The sequence below is a fragment of the Condylura cristata genome, unplaced genomic scaffold (assembly GCF_000260355.1).
Source record: "Condylura cristata isolate star-nosed mole 26May11 unplaced genomic scaffold, ConCri1.0 scaffold00011, whole genome shotgun sequence".
In the NCBI taxonomy this organism is placed as follows: Eukaryota; Metazoa; Chordata; class Mammalia; order Eulipotyphla; family Talpidae; genus Condylura; species Condylura cristata.
Window position 1 is genome coordinate 13,912,668 of NW_004567112.1, and position 18,449 is coordinate 13,931,116.

At 41.6% G+C, this 18,449-nt stretch overlaps 1 protein-coding gene across 1 annotated transcript in view; it reads left to right on the top strand.

Moving 5' to 3' along the window:
* Positions 1 to 18,059, top strand: part of SORCS1 (sortilin-related VPS10 domain containing receptor 1) — a 456,202-nt gene extending 438,143 nt beyond the window's left edge. Inside the window, exons 24-27 of the mRNA XM_004680456.2 lie at positions 199 to 298; positions 12,733 to 12,838; positions 12,955 to 13,115; positions 14,622 to 18,059. Of these exons, the coding sequence (XP_004680513.1) occupies positions 199 to 298; positions 12,733 to 12,838; positions 12,955 to 13,115; positions 14,622 to 14,629 (375 nt within the window). The 3' untranslated portion in view covers positions 14,630 to 18,059. The remainder of the gene's footprint in view (positions 1 to 198; positions 299 to 12,732; positions 12,839 to 12,954; positions 13,116 to 14,621) is intronic.
* The last annotated feature ends 390 nt before the right edge of the window (positions 18,060 to 18,449 follow it).

Here is an 18,449-nt window from a genome sequence, read left to right on the forward strand (position 1 = left end):
TATTTTGTAGCAATTTTTACATAATGTTTAAAATATTAAAAATTGTATCTGCATATTCTGGAGTAAAATCTCAAGATTCTCTAAAATGCAATATACTTCTCAGGGGTAATATAGGAACACCTGGTAAATATTTCTCAGCAGGCCTGTTTACCGTTGGTATGACAATTTTTGTAGCATTCATTATGCCACTTCTTTCAGATATCAGAGCTGCTGATCCACAAGCTGAACCAAAACTCCGTGCACTTTGAGCTGAAGCCTGGAGTCCAAGTCCTTGTACACGCAGCCCACTTCACAGCAGGTCAGTGTCCAGCCCCTGCTTCCGTCTGGCAACCGGGATCCCCATCTGTCCTTTCTGCATGCTCAGATGGTGCCACTGATAGGAGACACCAAGCACCAGCCTTTGGCGGTTCCCTTTATTGGCATTTTAGCCTCAATAGTCTCATCCACCAGTGGAATAATCTGACTTTCTCTCCTTAGTCCCAGGAAATAACCATCCATGATCCCTAAAACAGGCTTCTCGAATGATATCATTCTTCTTCTCTACAAGTCTTGAAGATAAAGTTAACCTTAAAATAACATTTTCTGATCTTTCTAAAAACCTTCTTTTTCAAAGGATTTCTGCCAAAGAATTTCCTTTAAGTTCTGGAAAGTTGTGTAGTGGAAACAGTTGGAACTGAAGAGCTGTCCAGGTCTGTAGCCAGAATTGAGCCCAAGTTCCCAATAGCCATGAGGGGTTAACCCCTAGAGTGAGCTCTAGATGGCAGAGTCATGTGAACTTGGACCTAGAAAATGCCCCCAACTGTTTATTGTCCTTTCCATAGCTGGGATTTAGGGAGCAGGACTCAGATCCCTGGGAAGAGCCTGTTCTGGGAGCTTAGGTAAACAACCTGAGGTTTGCAGGGGCAGTCCCTGTAACCCGGATATGTGTGATCAAGGTTCCCAAAGAGCAAGAGCCACAAATGCACTTTGAAGCAAAAACCCAATCTTAGATGAAGCCACTTTGGAAAGAGTGAGAACATTTTTTGATTTCCAATGGCTTAAGGGGTTCTTCTCTGTAAGAATTAGAAGAAACATGACATAGAACTTCTACCTCACCTCCCTTTCACATACTCTTATTACCCCCTGCAGACAAGAAAATAAAGAGAAAAAAAATAAAGATTAAAAAAAGAAAATGTACAAAGGACCACTGTTTGCAACATTTCATGTCTCATAAGCAGAACTGCTGATACCTTCCTGGGGACCGTTCAGGCAGGCGGCCGCAATACATTAATTGCTCGGCAGATGTTCAACATCTTCCTTTTGAAAATGTTAGAACCACAGTGTGTTGCTGTTGAGAAAGGCAATGCATAATTTGGTTTGTCTCTAAGGAAAAGACAATGTCTCCTTTCAGGAATTTACTGGCCTCATTTTGTTTTTCAAATTCACTCCCCTGTTTGCTTTTATGGGAACACAAGGTAAGCATTTCCAGATAGCTGGATGCTGTTAGAGACTGGATGGTGTTGGCGTCTCTGCATGTGTTCTATTTGGAAATTCATTACCTTCAGTATCTACGCTGAGTAAACCTGAAATACACTCCCTGTTTTGTTCTTAGCCATTCTGTGCTTCACATTTCTTTGCAATTCCTCTTGAAGACCTAACCATGCTCAACAGCTATCTGTTGAAATGTTTTTTCCTGAAAAAAAGAGACTTGAAATTATATGAATATGGGGGGAGAGAAGTGGAGAGAAGACTGAGAGAAGGTCAAGACAAAGTGGCCCCCTTTGGCTTTCGGGATGCAAGAGCTTGGCATCCAAAAACAAAGTAGACATTGATCAAGGGTTAGCCTGGAAGCTATCTTTATTCCTAGTATTTCTTATTGACATGGTTCCTCCTCTCCTTTTCCACCATCCCATATCTCTTAAGTATCTGCTTTAAGGGTCAGCTCAGTTTACCTTTGCTGGATTCTTTCTGGAGAACTTCATCTGGATACCTTCTATCCCTTTTCTGAATGCAGATGGATATTTTAGTCTCTATCTCTACCATCATTATCACCTTTATCATTGTCATCATCACCCTTGGGTACAGTTTATCATTATGTCTCCATCATTGCACCTACCAGAGAAACTACATGTTATCAGGCACTAGTGTATATAGTTAGATGCACAGTCAGCTTATAACCTTTAGAGACATATTCGAACAAATCCCAAGCACCGGGTTTGCCTCCTAACTCATTATATCACATTGTGAACCTGTATCTATCACCTTCTCCTTACCATTTTTACTGGTGAGTGTAGCCTTGCATCATGTCCAGTAAACTTTCAAGGAAAACCCTTATCTGTGCTTTCCTCATGGCAGGTAACCCATGCCAGGTAACCCTTTCAAGGGCATCGTCACCTGTGCACAATTGAGAAAATCAGGCAGGTTAAAGAATGATTAGACCTATGCTCTGTGGAATTTTGTGTCCTAAAACAAGAGTTCCTAGAGATAATGGGGGAAGGATTGGTAAGAGGGGTGTTACTAAACAGGACCAAAGCATGGACTGCTTGTGAACCCATATTTTACTGCCCTGCCACCAGAAAGAGTGTTTCCCACATCAGAGTCAGCCCCATTCATGCCACAGATCAGTTCACTCAACTTGGGGTGCACTGGCCTTACCTCCCCCAACACATCAGGCCTTTCTGCACCCTGTGTGACATCCCCCTTCTGCAGTCTCAGCCAAGCTCTATCCTAGTTTTCCGGAATTTATGCACTTATGTGTGTATTATGCTATTGATTACTCATATTTATTCTTCAGGATGTCAGAAGCTATAATGTCACTTTAGTTTTTCCAGCAGGACTCACAGGGAGGCTCTACCATGCAGAATAACTTGATCTCTGTAGGTGCTGATAGAACAACAAACCTGAGTCACTGAGAAAATGTTGAAAATGCTACAGATTTTCTCTCAGCCCTTAGTAACTTGGAATTTACTCAAGGGAAAGGTCCATTTAAGATTGATTACCTTACTCCTCAGGTGGTTCTAGGCCTCATTTTGCAAGTATTTCTTTAAAACTATAGTTCAGCCAGGGATATGAAGGTAACCAGGATACTCACTCTCCACTTCGTGTCTAGTGACTAGACATGAAGCCCAGCCACTAGTTACAGGAAGCATCACTAATTCCAAATGAAAGACCCAAAGAATTCATGCAGATGACTCAGTAAAGATGCGCCTTCATGTTGAATAGGAATCACCAGCAGGAGTGACAAACAGCATGCTGAGGTGAGGCAACATTCAGCAGAGGGACAGCAAGGTGACTTTTATGGCCCAGGGGTAACATCAGTCACAGGTTGGCATGGTGAGGGCGTCAAGATAGCCACTCTTCAAATTTCTAATTAGAATGTTTTCTAAAGCTAAAATTACAAACAGAGGAAAGCTAGGATAAAACCTGGGGAAAAGAAGTCTATTAGTGTTGTTCACTGTTCACTCATGTCAGTGAGAAAATGTGCCTTAATGCAGTGTTGAGGTCACAAAGTGCAGTACACTTGGAAAAGGGAAGAACAGCAGATAAAAGGATATTTAATGGGCTTGGGGCCAGGTCAGTAACATTTTTAGCCAAGTATTTTCACATTTTTATAAGAATTTTTCACCCCAGTGACAAGAGATAGAATTTTCTAGAGATGGAAACTGAGGAATGTGTTGCCTCAGAAGATAAAGTTGTGTATTCCATTTTGAGTTTGTTATCATAAAACATGTAAGCGAAAAATCCCATTGGGAGCTTAAGCCAGGAGTTAAATCTCAGATGAGAAGACCAGGGCCAAACTACACATTAACCTCACAGCTTCCATTTCCACTTTTGTATGATGCCAGGTGGGTGAAATCTGCTGACAGGTAGATTGCTGGAACAAATCTTTAAAGTTTTATCAAACCCCCTATCTTTGGTCCTTTGAGTATGGTCATGAGTACATTTGCCATTATATTTGGGGGTAAGATGGAAATATGGGTTGGGGAGAAGCTGCCTAAAAGCTTGCTGATTCTTCTAAAGTTAGAGCCTGTGAAACAAAGATAACACTGGCATTTTATTTGAAAACACGGAGCCTAACTAGATGGATTCACACTGCATGGCAAACACTGGCTCTTCAAGGGCTATTTGCATCTCATTAGAGTTATTATTTAGGCAAATAAACTGAACCTTGCAGGTTAGGATTTCAACAGAGAGAGGCTAGGACAGAGGACTGAGTGGTTCCCTTAAACTTTTGGGATCCATGAAACCCTGTTCTGTGACTGAAAAACTCTTGTAGGAAAACTCCTGTAAATCCCTGTGTAGGAGTTCCTTACTATCAAACAGCTGTTCTTGAGCATGACCCTAGATCACTGTTATCTAGAAAGCTTTGGAAAAGCAGAAGTCTTTCAGCCTACAATCTGAATACAATCTGAAGCATAATGCTAAGGAGCGATACCCAGAAAATTGCACTTTTCACCATTTTCCCAAGTGATGTCTGTGGAGCCAGGCCTGTGGGTGGTCCCTATAACCATCCTACAGAGCAGCTCTCTGCAGAAACCCCTCCACATAGGCAAGAAAGGTGCACTTCTGTCTCGGGCAGTAAATCTGATTTAAAACTCCGGGTGTCCACGAGAACAGGCATGCATTTATAAAGCAAGTCCTGAGATAGTAAGTGTAGGAGGGAATTAAGAGTAAACATTAACATCTATTTTCTGGGAACATTTGGAACCATCCTAATTGCCAGAATGGGTAGATGTCACTTGAAAAATGATTATCATGTAAACTAGAATCTCTGTGACAGTTATAATCGAATAGTCATGTGTTTTATGAAACTTAAACAAATGACATTATCTAGATGCTATTAATGTGCTAGTATGAACAAAAAATGATACATCTGCATCTTGCAATGTTTCAGCAAGTAGGGGAATTCACAGGGTTATCCTGCAGCTGGTTTTCCAGTGGGGTCACTGCTCTCCCAGAGTTTTGGAAACATGGTAAGAAACTATAAAAGGTTAATGTTTTTCAAAGGAAGGAGCTCAAACCCCAGGTTCAATTTTGAAAAAATAATTATAAGTGCAGAATAACACAATACACAGCCCCACCTGCGTACCTGACAGCTGTCTGGTTTACACTATTATGTGTCAGATAACTGTCCCTTGTCAAGGGTCTGTGTGGGTTTTTAATAAAATGTTATCTTGGCCTCATGGTGGCTGCTGACTAGTTCAATTACTTTTTCAGGTGTAATAAAAAGATATCATCACAGGGATATTAGAAAATTAATATTCCCAGACTTCAGTTGCTACCCCTGGATATGATATGAGTGGATATGGGAGGGGATAAGGAACTTGGGAATTCAGATCTATCATGAAATCTGCCTTGCAATCTCACATTGAGAATATTTTCCACTTGAAGGTAGAATTAACATTGGTCCAAATGCTTTAGAAAATACAATGTCATCTAAGCCACCTCTTTATAGATGCAGATGCCACATCACAAAGTGTGGAGTTCTGAACTGTAAAGTGAAATAAATTGTTGCAATAACATTTTCCATTTAGGGATGAAATTAGTACTAGTGAAATTCTTCCACAGCCGATAAATTTATCTGCCTCCTTAGTCTCTTGTCGCCTTATTATCTTCACAGTAATCATTTACAAGCCTTTCATGAGTAAAGTCACAGCAGTCATATTTTATTTTCCTCCTATTTCCCCTCCAAATAAATAGCTTTTCCTCTATAAATAAGTAGGCTCGTTGACAGACACATGGATCTAGTGAATTTTGACAGTTATTAAGTCATTAAGGTATTATAATTAATAGCAGATATCAAGGTATCTAAACATATCCCTTGATCCAATGTGATTGAATGAATGGGATAGTTTCATGTTTCATCATAAATATGCCAGGGACCAGCAGTGAGGTTTTCTTTAGCTTCTAATAGGCTCTTTCTTCTCCATTTTGTCTAAGGTACCCTGGGCCCATAAAGGGACCTGAAATAACCGTGGGGTAATTGGCCTGAGATTCCCAGGCCTGAAAATGCACTTAGAACTCTCAGGAAGAGAAGTAGCATGGCTGTGATCAGATGAACATTCAGGAAGAGGATACAAACATGATCAGTTGGAAATATTCATAGTTAAGATATAGGAAATATAGTTCCCCCAGGCAAAGGCAAAGCAGCTGGACAAACTGGGTGAAAACTTAGATTTTGTGTGTGTGTGCATGTGTGTACATGTAAATTAAGCTATATCTGGGCATTATGCCTATCATTATACATATGCATGCACACACAAACATACATATGTATAGGTGTGTGTACAAGTATGTGAATCTACCTATACCCACATACATATGCATGCATTTTACACATATAACACATGTGTGTATGAGATTGAGTGTGATACACATATATTACTTTATTTGTGTGTGTATATTCATAAATGAGTGTGTGTGTGTGTGTGTGTGTGTGTGTTTAGGAGATATCACTACTCAGGGCAAGCTACCATCTTAACACCAAGTTTCTTATCCCTGGAATGTTCATACTGTCCTGGTTTATACCTTCAAAGCTTTAGTCACACTCCCTTTCATTCTTCACATATCTTGGTTTAGAAGAGAATTTGTATAGTCATCTTACTCATACTCTGCTGCCCAGTGAGACAGTAGGAACAGTTGGATTATATAGACCCCAACAGTGAGAATTGTTAATTTAATGTTTCACCAGATGAAAGAGTGTTGCTGACTGTACTAGTAAGCTATTGATGTGTAACAAACAACCCAGAAAGTCATTGTCTCAACTCCATGCCTTTACTGCTTATTTGTCCGTGAATCAGCTGAGTGGGCTTTCTGATTTTATCTATGCTCAAGATGGGTCTGCAGTCATCTATGGATTGTTGTCCTACAGTTCTGCTGATCTTGCTTCTGCTGGCTGAAGGCTGCTCTAGAACCCCCTTGGTTAGGATAATTAGGTGCTCCCCTACATAACCTCTCAGCTCTAAACAGACTGTCCTGGGCTTGCTCACATTTGGCAATGACAGATTCCAGGAGAGAGATGAGACGTACAAAGACCTTGAATCTCACACACACCATCATTTCCATTTCATTTGGTTGCTAAATTAAGTGATGGTGCTCGTGCATAATCATGGCATGAAGAAACATACTTCTCTTGGTGGGAGATGTGTCAAACTCAAATTGCACAAAAATTGGATCCAGAGAGAAGTAGAAAAGTGATCAGCAATACACGTAATCTACAGAAAACTCACCTCTCTCTGAGTAGAAGGATTGAAATGCTTTTAGGCAGTGTAGAAAATTCTCCTATAGCCATAACCAGACTGTTCAATCAAGAAGTACATTTCATTGTTTTGTTTGGTTATAGAAACCCAGGGAATATAAAATCTAGGCACATTCTGAAGTTAGAGACTAGACACTTTATGAATGGGGCTGTCCACTGGGATTCTGAAGTTAGTAGGAATAAGAATGACTTTTGCCTCTTGTTACATGTGTAGATTTCTAAGATATACTCTCAGACACACAGACTTTCTTACACATAACCTAGAAAACTGCATTTTCACAGGTACTCCAGGTGTTTCTGATTCATATAGTCTATAAATTAATCACATATTAGCAGTGTTCCTTATTGACTTCATCCCTAAGAAAACAATAGGCATCTGCCACTTTCTATCACTTGCTGAACTGGGTCTTTGAGGTACCGTATAGCCATCACTCGGCCCACTGACCTCAACTCCTTGTGACTGGCTGTTGCTGAAGACTCCTCCTCACGTTGAAACTAGCAGTGATGTTTCACTGGTCACTATGCCCTCTGGGAACTTGCCCCTTAACCAGCTTCCAGGACCATGGGTTTATCTAAATGGGAGATGCCATCCTTAAGACTCATGATTGGGCTTAGATTTCAGCTAAAGGCAAGGCCAGCGGGCCACCAAGGTGCTCTTTAACAAAAGCATCTACACCCTTCCTGCACTCCAGGTCAACTTTCTCTGCACCACTTTGATATCACCCTTATGTCTAACAACCAGAATTTAGAACATATGGATTTGGTGACATTCTAGGTTGATAACTAAAAACCTGACTTGGGTCTATCTTGGAAGCAAGGACAGAAAAAAGAAAATTAAGGTATGGTTAACTTGCTTTTGAAGCTTCTTGGCAAATTTAAACTTTGAATTAGAGCTATTGTAAGAGTTCAGCATTTCAGGATCATAGTGCGGGAAGAAGTTCTCCAGGAAAGACCCTTGATAGAACCAGAGTGAATTCTAACAGGAGTAACATTTCTTTGTACCACTTCACCAGGCTGACTTTATAATCTGCAAATAAACCAAACAGGCCAAAGCATAAAAGAATGTGTTGCTGAGGGTGATGCATTTCCTAACTGATGTAGAGTGGGACCTGTGTCTACAAAGGATTGGTGATAAAACAATCGAGTTTCTTTCCTGCAGGGCTGCTGTGAAGTTCTAATGCACTGAGGCATTAGATGGGGTGGGGGAGGGTGCTGTATACATCATTACCCAAGTTCATTTAACTTTGGCATCCTTCATAATTTTCCATAATATTTCTTCTATAGATTACACTTTCAGAAATATGATTTGTAGTAATATGACAATTATTAAAGTATTAAGTGTGGACTACATGCCAGATACTATGCTAGTGCTTTAAAAATTCCATCTTGTTTTTTGGTTTGTCTGTTATTGAAGTACCATTGCATGATAGCATTATGTAAGATTCTGATGTACCAGTGTGTATATATCTATATCTATATCTATATCTATATCTATATCTATATCTATATATTATGATATATTTACCACTGAAGGTATAATCCTAATCCTTCGCCAAATTGCCCCTCTTGTCCATGTACCACCTTCCCTCCCCTTCCCTTCTGATAATCACTAGTTGTTGTTTTATACTATTGAGTTTATATGCATGTTTTTTCCCTCTCCCACAGCTGAGTGAAATCATATAGCATTTGCCTTTCTCCATTGACTTACTTCACTAAGCACAATAACCTCTAGGTTTAACAATGTTTCGGCAAATGACAGGGCTGTGTATTTTTCACAGCTAAGTAGCATTCCATTATGTAGATGTATCACAATTTTCTAAAACAAGCTCTATTTTAGTTTCATTTTTTGAACGAGGAAACGGAGGTTCACTCCACCCATAAGTAACAGTCAGAATCTTATCTGATAAAAATATCATGGGTTCCTGTGCCCCTTACATGAAGTTCTGAGTTTGTTCTCATAGAAACAACCTATGACTATTTATTTAGCACTCTCTACATGTTAACCACTTTGCACAACTTAACTAGTATTTTTACTATAACTACTGCTATTGCTATTATAATCAAACCAGGTCCATATGAATAGAACAGAATAGAACAATGTTTTTCTGAGTACCTTACAAGAGTTTTGGACAACGTTTGTCAGGCCTGACTTGGAGGTACAATGTGCATGAATAATGGCAAATAAACCTCTCAGCCCTTTCCCCTAAGCTTCTCCCTTGTTAGGCTACAACTGGAGAGGGATTACTTTATGCTAATTCCATACAACAAGCTAAATCCTATTTAGCACAGGTTTCCATTTTTTAGCAAAACATACACACACTTACTTAAGTGTTAGGCAAACTAAGGTCTACAGATGCTGTGGAAGCCTCTTTATAGTCAGACATAGATCAGCCAGTGGACACCACCCACAGAACAGAGGCCAGTGGCCCTGGGCTTGTCACTGCTGCTGGAGGCTGCCTCTGAGAAATGACTGAGTGATGCCAAGATGGCGAGGGGTCCACAGCACACGTTTCTGAACTCAGGATGCAGAAGCTCACTTTCCCATCCTAACATGCTAATTACTTAACAGTGTCAATTCTGCTTGTTTACCAGGATGATTTAAATGGAAGTGATTTAGAACAGAAAGATCTAAACTTGTGATGGGGAGATACCAACCCTTTCAAACAGATTTAGTGTTCTGCCTGGTTGTTTCATGTCACCGAGATCCTATTTATTATTTAACAATATTAAATTGGAAATTAGAAGGTTAGCTAATCAAAATAGGCCGCATCAAACTATCCTAAGCATTTGTAGCTCATTTGGGCTTCTATTTGCTCCCTTGTATTAAATTAAGGGTTTACATTAGAAGATTACTTTAAAATACTTTCCTGATATTATTTTTGTGAGGGTGATAACAAAAGATCAAGACAGAGGTGGTACCTTATATCTTTTAGAGTTACAAATAAAATCGATGACACCAGAATTTGCTTCAAAGTAATTCAGTGGTTTGGGACTATGAGGACTGGGTGAGATTAAAAATAAAATATTGTCTCTGGGTGAAATTTTTACTTGTTTGTTTATGGTGGTAACTTTGGTTTCCATCCCTAAATGATGCCAGTACAGTTTTACAGCTGTACAAATGTAAGTTATCACACTACACCCACAAAGTCTTGTTAGTCCTCAACCCTTTTGCTTCACCCTCACCCCCACTTCTGGTAGCCTCAATTCTGTGGTTTCACAGAACTGTTCTCAGATTTCAAAGGTTATTTTGTCTGTTCCTTTGGTTAGGTTTTATGTGCCACTTGAGTCAAGTCATCCAGTTTGTATTTCTCCTTCTGACTTATTTCACTGAGTAATCCCCTCCGGTCCTGTCCATGTTGGGAAGAGCTCACCTTTTTTATAATATTCTGAGTGGTGTTCTGTGAGTCTACACCACCACCCGAGTCACTTCAGTGTTCTTGCACACTTAGCCTGGCAGTATAAACTGTGCAGCAGTGAAGAGGCACACATGTATCCCTTCATATTAATATTTTATCTTCTTTGGATAGATCACTGGGCAATAGATTGCTGGATTCTTTAGTAGATCTATGTGTAATGTTCTGAAAAACTTCCATATGTATTCCAAAAAGACTGAACTAGCCTATAGCCCAACAGTCCGTGAAGGTTGCTTCTCTCTCCCTACTCTTTTGCCAGCACTTGTAATATCTGATCTTTTTGGCATGAACCATTTCACAAGTGTTAGATGGTATCGCATTGTGGTTTTGATTGGCACTTCCCTGATAATAACTGGTGATGATCGTTTTTTCAGGTTTCTCTTGGTTATCTGTATGACCTCCTTTGAGACATGATGATTTAGTTCTTCTGCTCAGTTTTGATTGGATGGTTGTTTTCATGTGGTTGAATTGCATGCATTCATTGCAGAATTTTATTTTTATGGAACTACATAATTCCACAAATATTCATAAGGTATTCCTTGAAATTCATGGTGGGGTTTAGGGAAAGAGAGGAAGACAGAGGGAAATAAGGTGGACTTTACTACCCAAAGTAAAATAAATGTACATAATAAATAAGCACATAGACACATTTATGCATAGACAGATATAACATATGCAGATACATGTATATGGATGTATATGTGCCATCCACGTTTGAATGGTGATCTTTGATCCTAGCTTCTCTTTAAACTGTATCACTTGGTTATTCTTTGTATGGCTTTATAAAAATCAATTATTTTTTAATATTTTTTTAAAGATTTGTTTATTCATACAGAAATGGGGTACAAGGCAGAGGTGTAGGGGTGGTGAGAAGCTTCACCAGAGACAGAGTGGGGAGAATCTTATCCACAATACAGTCACGTGCACTTTGTACCTGGGTGACCCAAACTTTGCGCTCTTGACTTTCAACAGAGAAAAGTCACAGAAATGGTGCTGAAAGATCACCCACATCCCAGGCATCAGGTTTTGGTTAAATTGATTGGAAGTACAGATTGATAATTCAGGCTTCTATGGTATACATGTGCTGGTCTTTTATATTTGAAAAGTGCTTGTTTGCAAAATGTCAGTTTTTCAGAGGGTGAAAATTAATTGCAAACAAAGTCATTAAAGTATAAAAGGTTTAACCCTGATATGGAAGAAATTTTGGAGGTGGAGAAAGATGTTCTCTGGAGCTGCATCCTATGGGGAGGGAGACTTCTTTGTAGATGCAAAGGTGGCAATCTGGTCCAAGAGAACTTAAGCACTTCAGAGACTGGTACTCCCCAGAAAAGCTTTCAGGTCTGTGGGAAACTGTAGGGACAATCAGATTGCCACCTCTCTACTGCAGAAAGTTGCTTTGTAAAATACACAACCATCCATTCCTGGGTGTAAAACAATCTGAACATGCTCCATGACTCTGTTTATCCTCTACCCTGACAACTGCCTGGAATGGTGCTGTAAAGGATTGGATAATTCATGAAAAAATATTCCTGTTGATGTGCATTGCTCAGCAGGAAAAGCTTGCATTCAGAATATAGGGAATTTAATTATTACGTTTATTACAGTGCTGTACATGTTCATTACAAATAACTGCAACTATAGCAATAAACACTCATATTTAATACAAGATGTGCCTAACACCGTTATCAGCACTTTATATACATTAACTCACTTGATCCTCACAAACATCCAGTGCTAATTGTGCTGCTATTCTCATTTCCCCACATAAGGCACATCAGCGTGAAATCACTTCACCCAGGATCTCCCAGCCAGCACATCGTGGAGCAGGATTTGAATCCAGGCATGCAGGCTGCAGTCTGTGCTATGAATTGCTCCACATCTTTGCTGGAGAGGTCAAGTGGTGCATGCCATGGTCTAAGACAGACTCAAGCACATTCACACACCAGCCATGTGGCAAGCCTATTGTGTAGTCAGGCGAGGGGTCCCTGAGCCCCGCAGACCTCTCTGGGAGAACCATGAGCCTCTCCTGGCAAGGCCCCAGCCCAAGTCTCTGCTCCTAACCATGCCTCATTTTCTCCCCAGCGCCCCTGGTGGACCTCACTCCGACCCACAGTGGCTCCGCCATGTTGATGCTGCTCTCCGTGGTGTTCGTGGGGCTAGCGGTATTCGTCATCTACAAGTTCAAAAGGTACCTGGCCCTGATCCATACCTCCCCTGCCCCTTTTCCCTGGCAGGTTCAGAAGCCTGTGTCACAGTAATCTCATCTCCCATGCACAAAAGTGATGGTTTTTGTTAATGTTTTAGGAAGATCCCGGGGATTAATGTTTATGCCCAGATGCAGAATGAGAAAGAACGAGAGATGGTCAGTCAAGTCAGTCACACTGAAAGCAGGCCCCCTGCCCCTCAGACTGGACTGAGGAGGCCTGGCCAGCTGATAGATGAGAAGGTGGAGTCACGGCTCATAGGTAAATGATTCCTGTAGCTCTCAGCTCTCTGGCCTGAGTAATCAGTGGCTGACTTTCTCTCTCTAACCCCTCTCTGGCTTGACATGACCATTTTCTTCTGCTCTAACATCCTTGAGAGAAATAGCTGAGATCTCACTTGTTCCCTTCCACTGGAATGAGAAAAAAAAGGCTTCTTGCTTCTATCTAGTTTTTCTTCTCTTTGTTAGTTTATATTTCTCTTTGCAATAACCTTTTGAAAATGATGGGCTTCAAATAATCATGGGTGAAGAGCAAAGCATTTGCTCTATTGATGTGCCAGAAGGCCTGAGCTGGTGGTCCTAGGGTCAGGCAGGGCTGGAAGGACAGAAAACATAATGCACAATATAAGATGTGAGTAGCCTGTCCTCAGGGCTACTCTAAGCAGGACCAGCTACTCCAGGACACTGCGGAGTGATAACTTCAGGGGCGTGATCGCCTGGGCATCTGGGGGATTTGTTTAAATGTAGCAATAGTCTAAACACAAACTGTTTCCTCTCAAGACACAGAACCTTAGAATTTGGAGGACATGAGGTAGAGTTTGCAGAACTTCTGGGACTAGGCTTCCTGAGTAAGACCACTTTGGCTTAGACATTAGACTATTAGAAACCAGCTGATTTCTCCCTCCTGTGAAGTGTCCCCTGGCAGATGTCTGAAAAGGACTTCAGACCGTTTCACAGAGTTCACTCTCTGTCTGTGGATGGGGAGCACGGGACTCAGCAGCTGGGTGCGGAATCTGAGTGTCATTGCTCAGTTCTACTATTTACTGTAGAGGTGGCTTTCCAGGAAGGTAAACCAAGCCTTGGGGTCCCCATAGCTGTCCTTGTCTCCTGCCTGTTGACATCAGGAGTTAAAGCTGTAAGGTTGCCCTCTAGACCCTCCATTGCTGACTACAATGGATAAAATATTATATAACCACCCATACTTTGCTCTAATGAGATAAATTGCAGACACCTAGAGGACCCTTCCGTAAGATTTTTTAATCTGATTTTTGCCAGGTGAGGGGGGGGAGAAAGGAAATAAGTCCCTCAGTTTAAATGAGTACAGGGAGTTCTCTTTAAATGAATACAGGGGGTTCTGTGGCTGCGTTAAAGGGAAATTTAATGCAGTGACTAGCTTGTGCAGGAGGTATTAATGACAACTGCAGCTACATTTGGTGTCCAATTTTCACTGTGCACTTTCTTTTATTTGGGAGACAGGGTGATAAATGCATAATTGCTTTGGGTTAAAAAGAAAGCCTTTTCTGTCTTCAAGTTCATAGGAGCGTGCACCCTGTCTTTTTACTTTTAAAGTTTCTAAGTGTGTTTTTTGTGGGTCATTTGGTTTTTCAGTGCCATCCCCACGGGTATGAGGCACAGCCAGCCATGGTTTACTTTATTAAAGTAGCAATCCCTTCTTCACCAGGACCATGTCCCAGCCCATTGCAAAGTCTATGACACCTTTCCATTTCCAGTGTCATTAAATGAGTAAGTGTTACACGTTTTCTCTTAGGAGAGTAGCTTTACCCTCCCCTCCCTCCCCTTCTGCTCAACCTGGTGACTCATCTCTCCGGTTGCAAAGAGCAAGACAAGCCACTCCACCTTCAACGCCAAAGCGGGGATCTGCTGGGGCACAATTTGCAATTTAAGGAAAACCCCCAAAGGCTACAGGCGACCTGCTGATCAGGAAAGAATTTCGCTCTTGTCAAGTGCATCATCCTCCATGACCACTAACTTTATGTTTTTTTTTTTTCTTTCCTTTGTTGTTCTGTTTCCTATTTTGCCAGGAAGTATTTCCATAGTTGCTGAGAATCAAAGCACAAAAGAAATCCCTACCTATGTAAATGTTTGAATGGAGGACGCCAGTAAAAACAAAAACAAACAAAAAATAAAATAAAAACAATCAAAATCCAAACAAACAAACAAACAAACAAACAAACACTGCATCGGGACTTTTTAATTCTTCAGACACAGACAACAAGGGTTTTTAGCTTTAAGCCTGTGCATGTGGACGATACTTGGAGGGGCAGTGTCCAGGTGCTCTATTTTAATGGAAAACACTCCCCTCCCCTTTCTTCTCTCTTTTTTCTGATCGGTCGTGTTTGTAGAGAATTCATAACATATACAGGCCAAGGAAATCTGCATGTATTTTTGGAAATATTCTTGGCTGTAGATTTAACAGCTATTTTAGCAGTACCGGCTGATGGATGGATTAGCCACCTCAGTCCCTTTCCTAAGACACAAAGACATGCACAGGGGTTTGAAGCCCTGAGCTGTTTCTCTGGTCCACCTGCTGTATTGCCCTTTCCCCTCCCACATTACCTTTGGTAGCTCTGCTGGCCAGCAGTGGCCACCACGCTGTTTTCTCCATCCTGTGAGGCCCCACGGTCAAAGAAGCGAGTTGAAGTTCCATGTACGCAGGTAGAATAGCGAAGGAAGGAGGCAGGGAGGCAAGATGGCAGGAGTGGACCTGTTTCCTGTCCACCCCTGGCACCATGGCTGCTTCCCTGGAAGCTTTTCCTGCTGCCCCAACTTAGGTAGAAAACAATGCCATGAGTCACTCACAGTCTGGCCTCGCCATCGATTGCCGTCCACATGGGGTCACAATCTGTTGATGTCTTTGTATCTCTTCCTTCCAAGACCCAAGATATCCTTCAGCTGCTCCAGCCTCCCCATCCTGAACATATTGCTAGATCCGGGACATCACCTGATGTTCCCTGACTATGACCTCACCTCTGCCAGCCCTGCCCCTGCCACCCGCAAGTTTCTGATCTCTGTCAATTTTGTACACTTGCAAGCATGCCAGCTCCCCTCCACCCTGACCACGGCCCTCCAGGGTTCAGTCTCATGCACCCTTCGCCTCCTTCTGTAGCACCTTTCAAATATCCTTGTCTTTTCCCACCTGGAAACACATAATGTGTGCAAGAGCTGATATCTGCAAAGCAATTCAAACCTGGCCATGTACATTGGAAAAGAAAGGATACAGATGTGTCGAGGTGTTCTCGTATCTTAACAAAAAAATCACACACAGTCAGATTCTAGAAGGTTCTTGTGGGAAATGTTTTGAACATATTTCTATATGACAGGGCAGTTCCCCCTGTGACAGTTGCTGTTGCCCAGTATTTCTTCGCTCGTAGTAAAATAAAACCGTTTGTAAAATAAAAGTGATTTTAAGCCGCAGAAGAAGCAGGTTCATGGATTTATTGTTCCAGGGTGTCACAAAGTCTGAGAATATACGCAGGTCTTGTCTTCCACTAGGATGAGATTTTAATTACGCAGGGTGGTGGTTCCGGTTCTTTCGCAGGTGTGCATTGCTGCCCCCTAACATCATAGTATCTGCAAAGGAAAACTAATTAAATATAAAGGGGAGGAATTGATTGACTTAAAGCAGGAGGAAGTTACAGTTTTCCCCAGGCAACCATGGAAAAAAGGAAATAAAACCACTTCCAGAGAGTCCCCTGGAATTTTATGGATAGGTCAAATCCCATTGTAAAATTTTGATAGAAACAGTTTTGAAACACTACACAGAGCTCAGTCTCCTCTGAGCTGGGTCCCTCAGCCAACAGGTATGACAGGAGGTGCCCAGGTAACCCTTAAGACATATGGAATAATGGTGGGGACCCCTGCCCGGGGTAACTCAGGCAGAGCAAGCTGAACAAGGCCACAGGCAGAAAGCTAGTCATGCAGAAGGCTGTGTGGTTGAGCATGCCCAATGCGAACCTAGGGAATGGATTATGCCCCACACAGCCATCTATTTGCGGAGCTCAATTGATCCCCAACCTGCCAGGCTCACTACCCCACAGAAAATATCACCATTGATCCTCTGCAGTTGGAGGCTCCCATATTTAATTTGGAAAACAAAGGATTTGGAAAGCAAAAGAAGCTCACTCAAAATAGCACAGGAAGTCCTCAGAGTCGCGGTTCAGTTCATTTAATTGGAAAATTATGAAAAAGGAAGTGACACTCTTAATCTAGCACAGTGCCTTGCCTAGAATAGGTATAATGAAACTTATTTCTTGAAGGAATAAATGAAGGAATGAATAACAGAGAAGTCACAGGGAAGACGGGAGTGTTGTAAGTCCTGATTAAAAGTAGAGGTGGGCATGAGATGCCTGGCAGTTTGCAAAGTGACCAAAGCTGGCCCTCTCTAGGTCCAGCATCTGCAGGTTCCCCTTGTGCCTCTCCCCAGCTGCCCCCACCTGTAGTTCAGAGAGGCAAGGTACCGCCCATGGGCGCCTTCCAGTCCATAGGATCTAGCGCTGTGGTTCTCAGTCCCTGGTGCCTGACCAGCAAGGTCGGCATCCTCTCAGGCGTGTTCCAGGAGTGGGACCCTGTGGTCCATTTTTGTAAATCCACAATTACCTATTTGTGATGCGTGCTGGTTTGAGAAACCCTCGCTTAAGCCATAGCACCTGGAGCCCAGAGAGCAGGCACGGCGAGAGCCTCTGATGGGAGAGACCCAAGTGCCTACCTGTTCACTAGCAGCAGGTCCAGACACTGGGAGGAGTTTGGGAGAATTGAGGCCACAGGGAGGGGGGTGAGGAGGACGGGGAAGGGCAGTTTCAGGGCATGCTAAGCATCTGATATTGCAGTGTTTGTCCAAATCCACAAGTCCCCTGAACGATCCAGCCGACACTTTCTCCTTTGCCTTATTCTTAATTGGATTCCTTGTCCAAAATGCAGAGGTTTGCTTGCTTTTTTTCAGAAGTTCCAAACAGCAACTTTGAAAGCAGTGGGGTGCTTGGCAGCTGTTCTGTGTTTTCCAGGATTCCAACTGAGCATTGAAATCCCTCATTTGCCAACTTATTTTTATAGGAAGCCAATTTAAAAAAAAATAAATGAAAGTTTTCTTATAGTATCGGAACTACTTCTAATTTTAAAATGACTTTTTTGATGTATTTTTGGTTAAATACTATGTAGTGTAATGTATAATTGCTCTTGTTTATTGCTTTTACAATCATATTTATTAAACAGATAATGTCTCTAAAGTCTTTGCCTCAAGGTGTTTATTTCACTTCAAACCTTAGTGTTTGGTGTGGACACAAGAAGCGTGCCTGTAGGATTTCATCAAGACTAATTGCATGAGAACACAGCAGACTCCGCAGGCCTGAGGGTGATGTTTGCTATTGTTCTGATTTTTGCTTACACAGTAGAATGTATTCTATTGCCTCACTGTTGCCTACATTTCAACTGACTCCACCATAGCGGGTACTTTATTCGTTTACTTTATCCTACTTTCAAAATCAGTCCCAAATGATTTCTTTGGCATATGCGACAGGATCGTTATTATAAGTTTACATTTAGAAGTTTTATTGCTATGGGACAAACCTTAACATTGCTT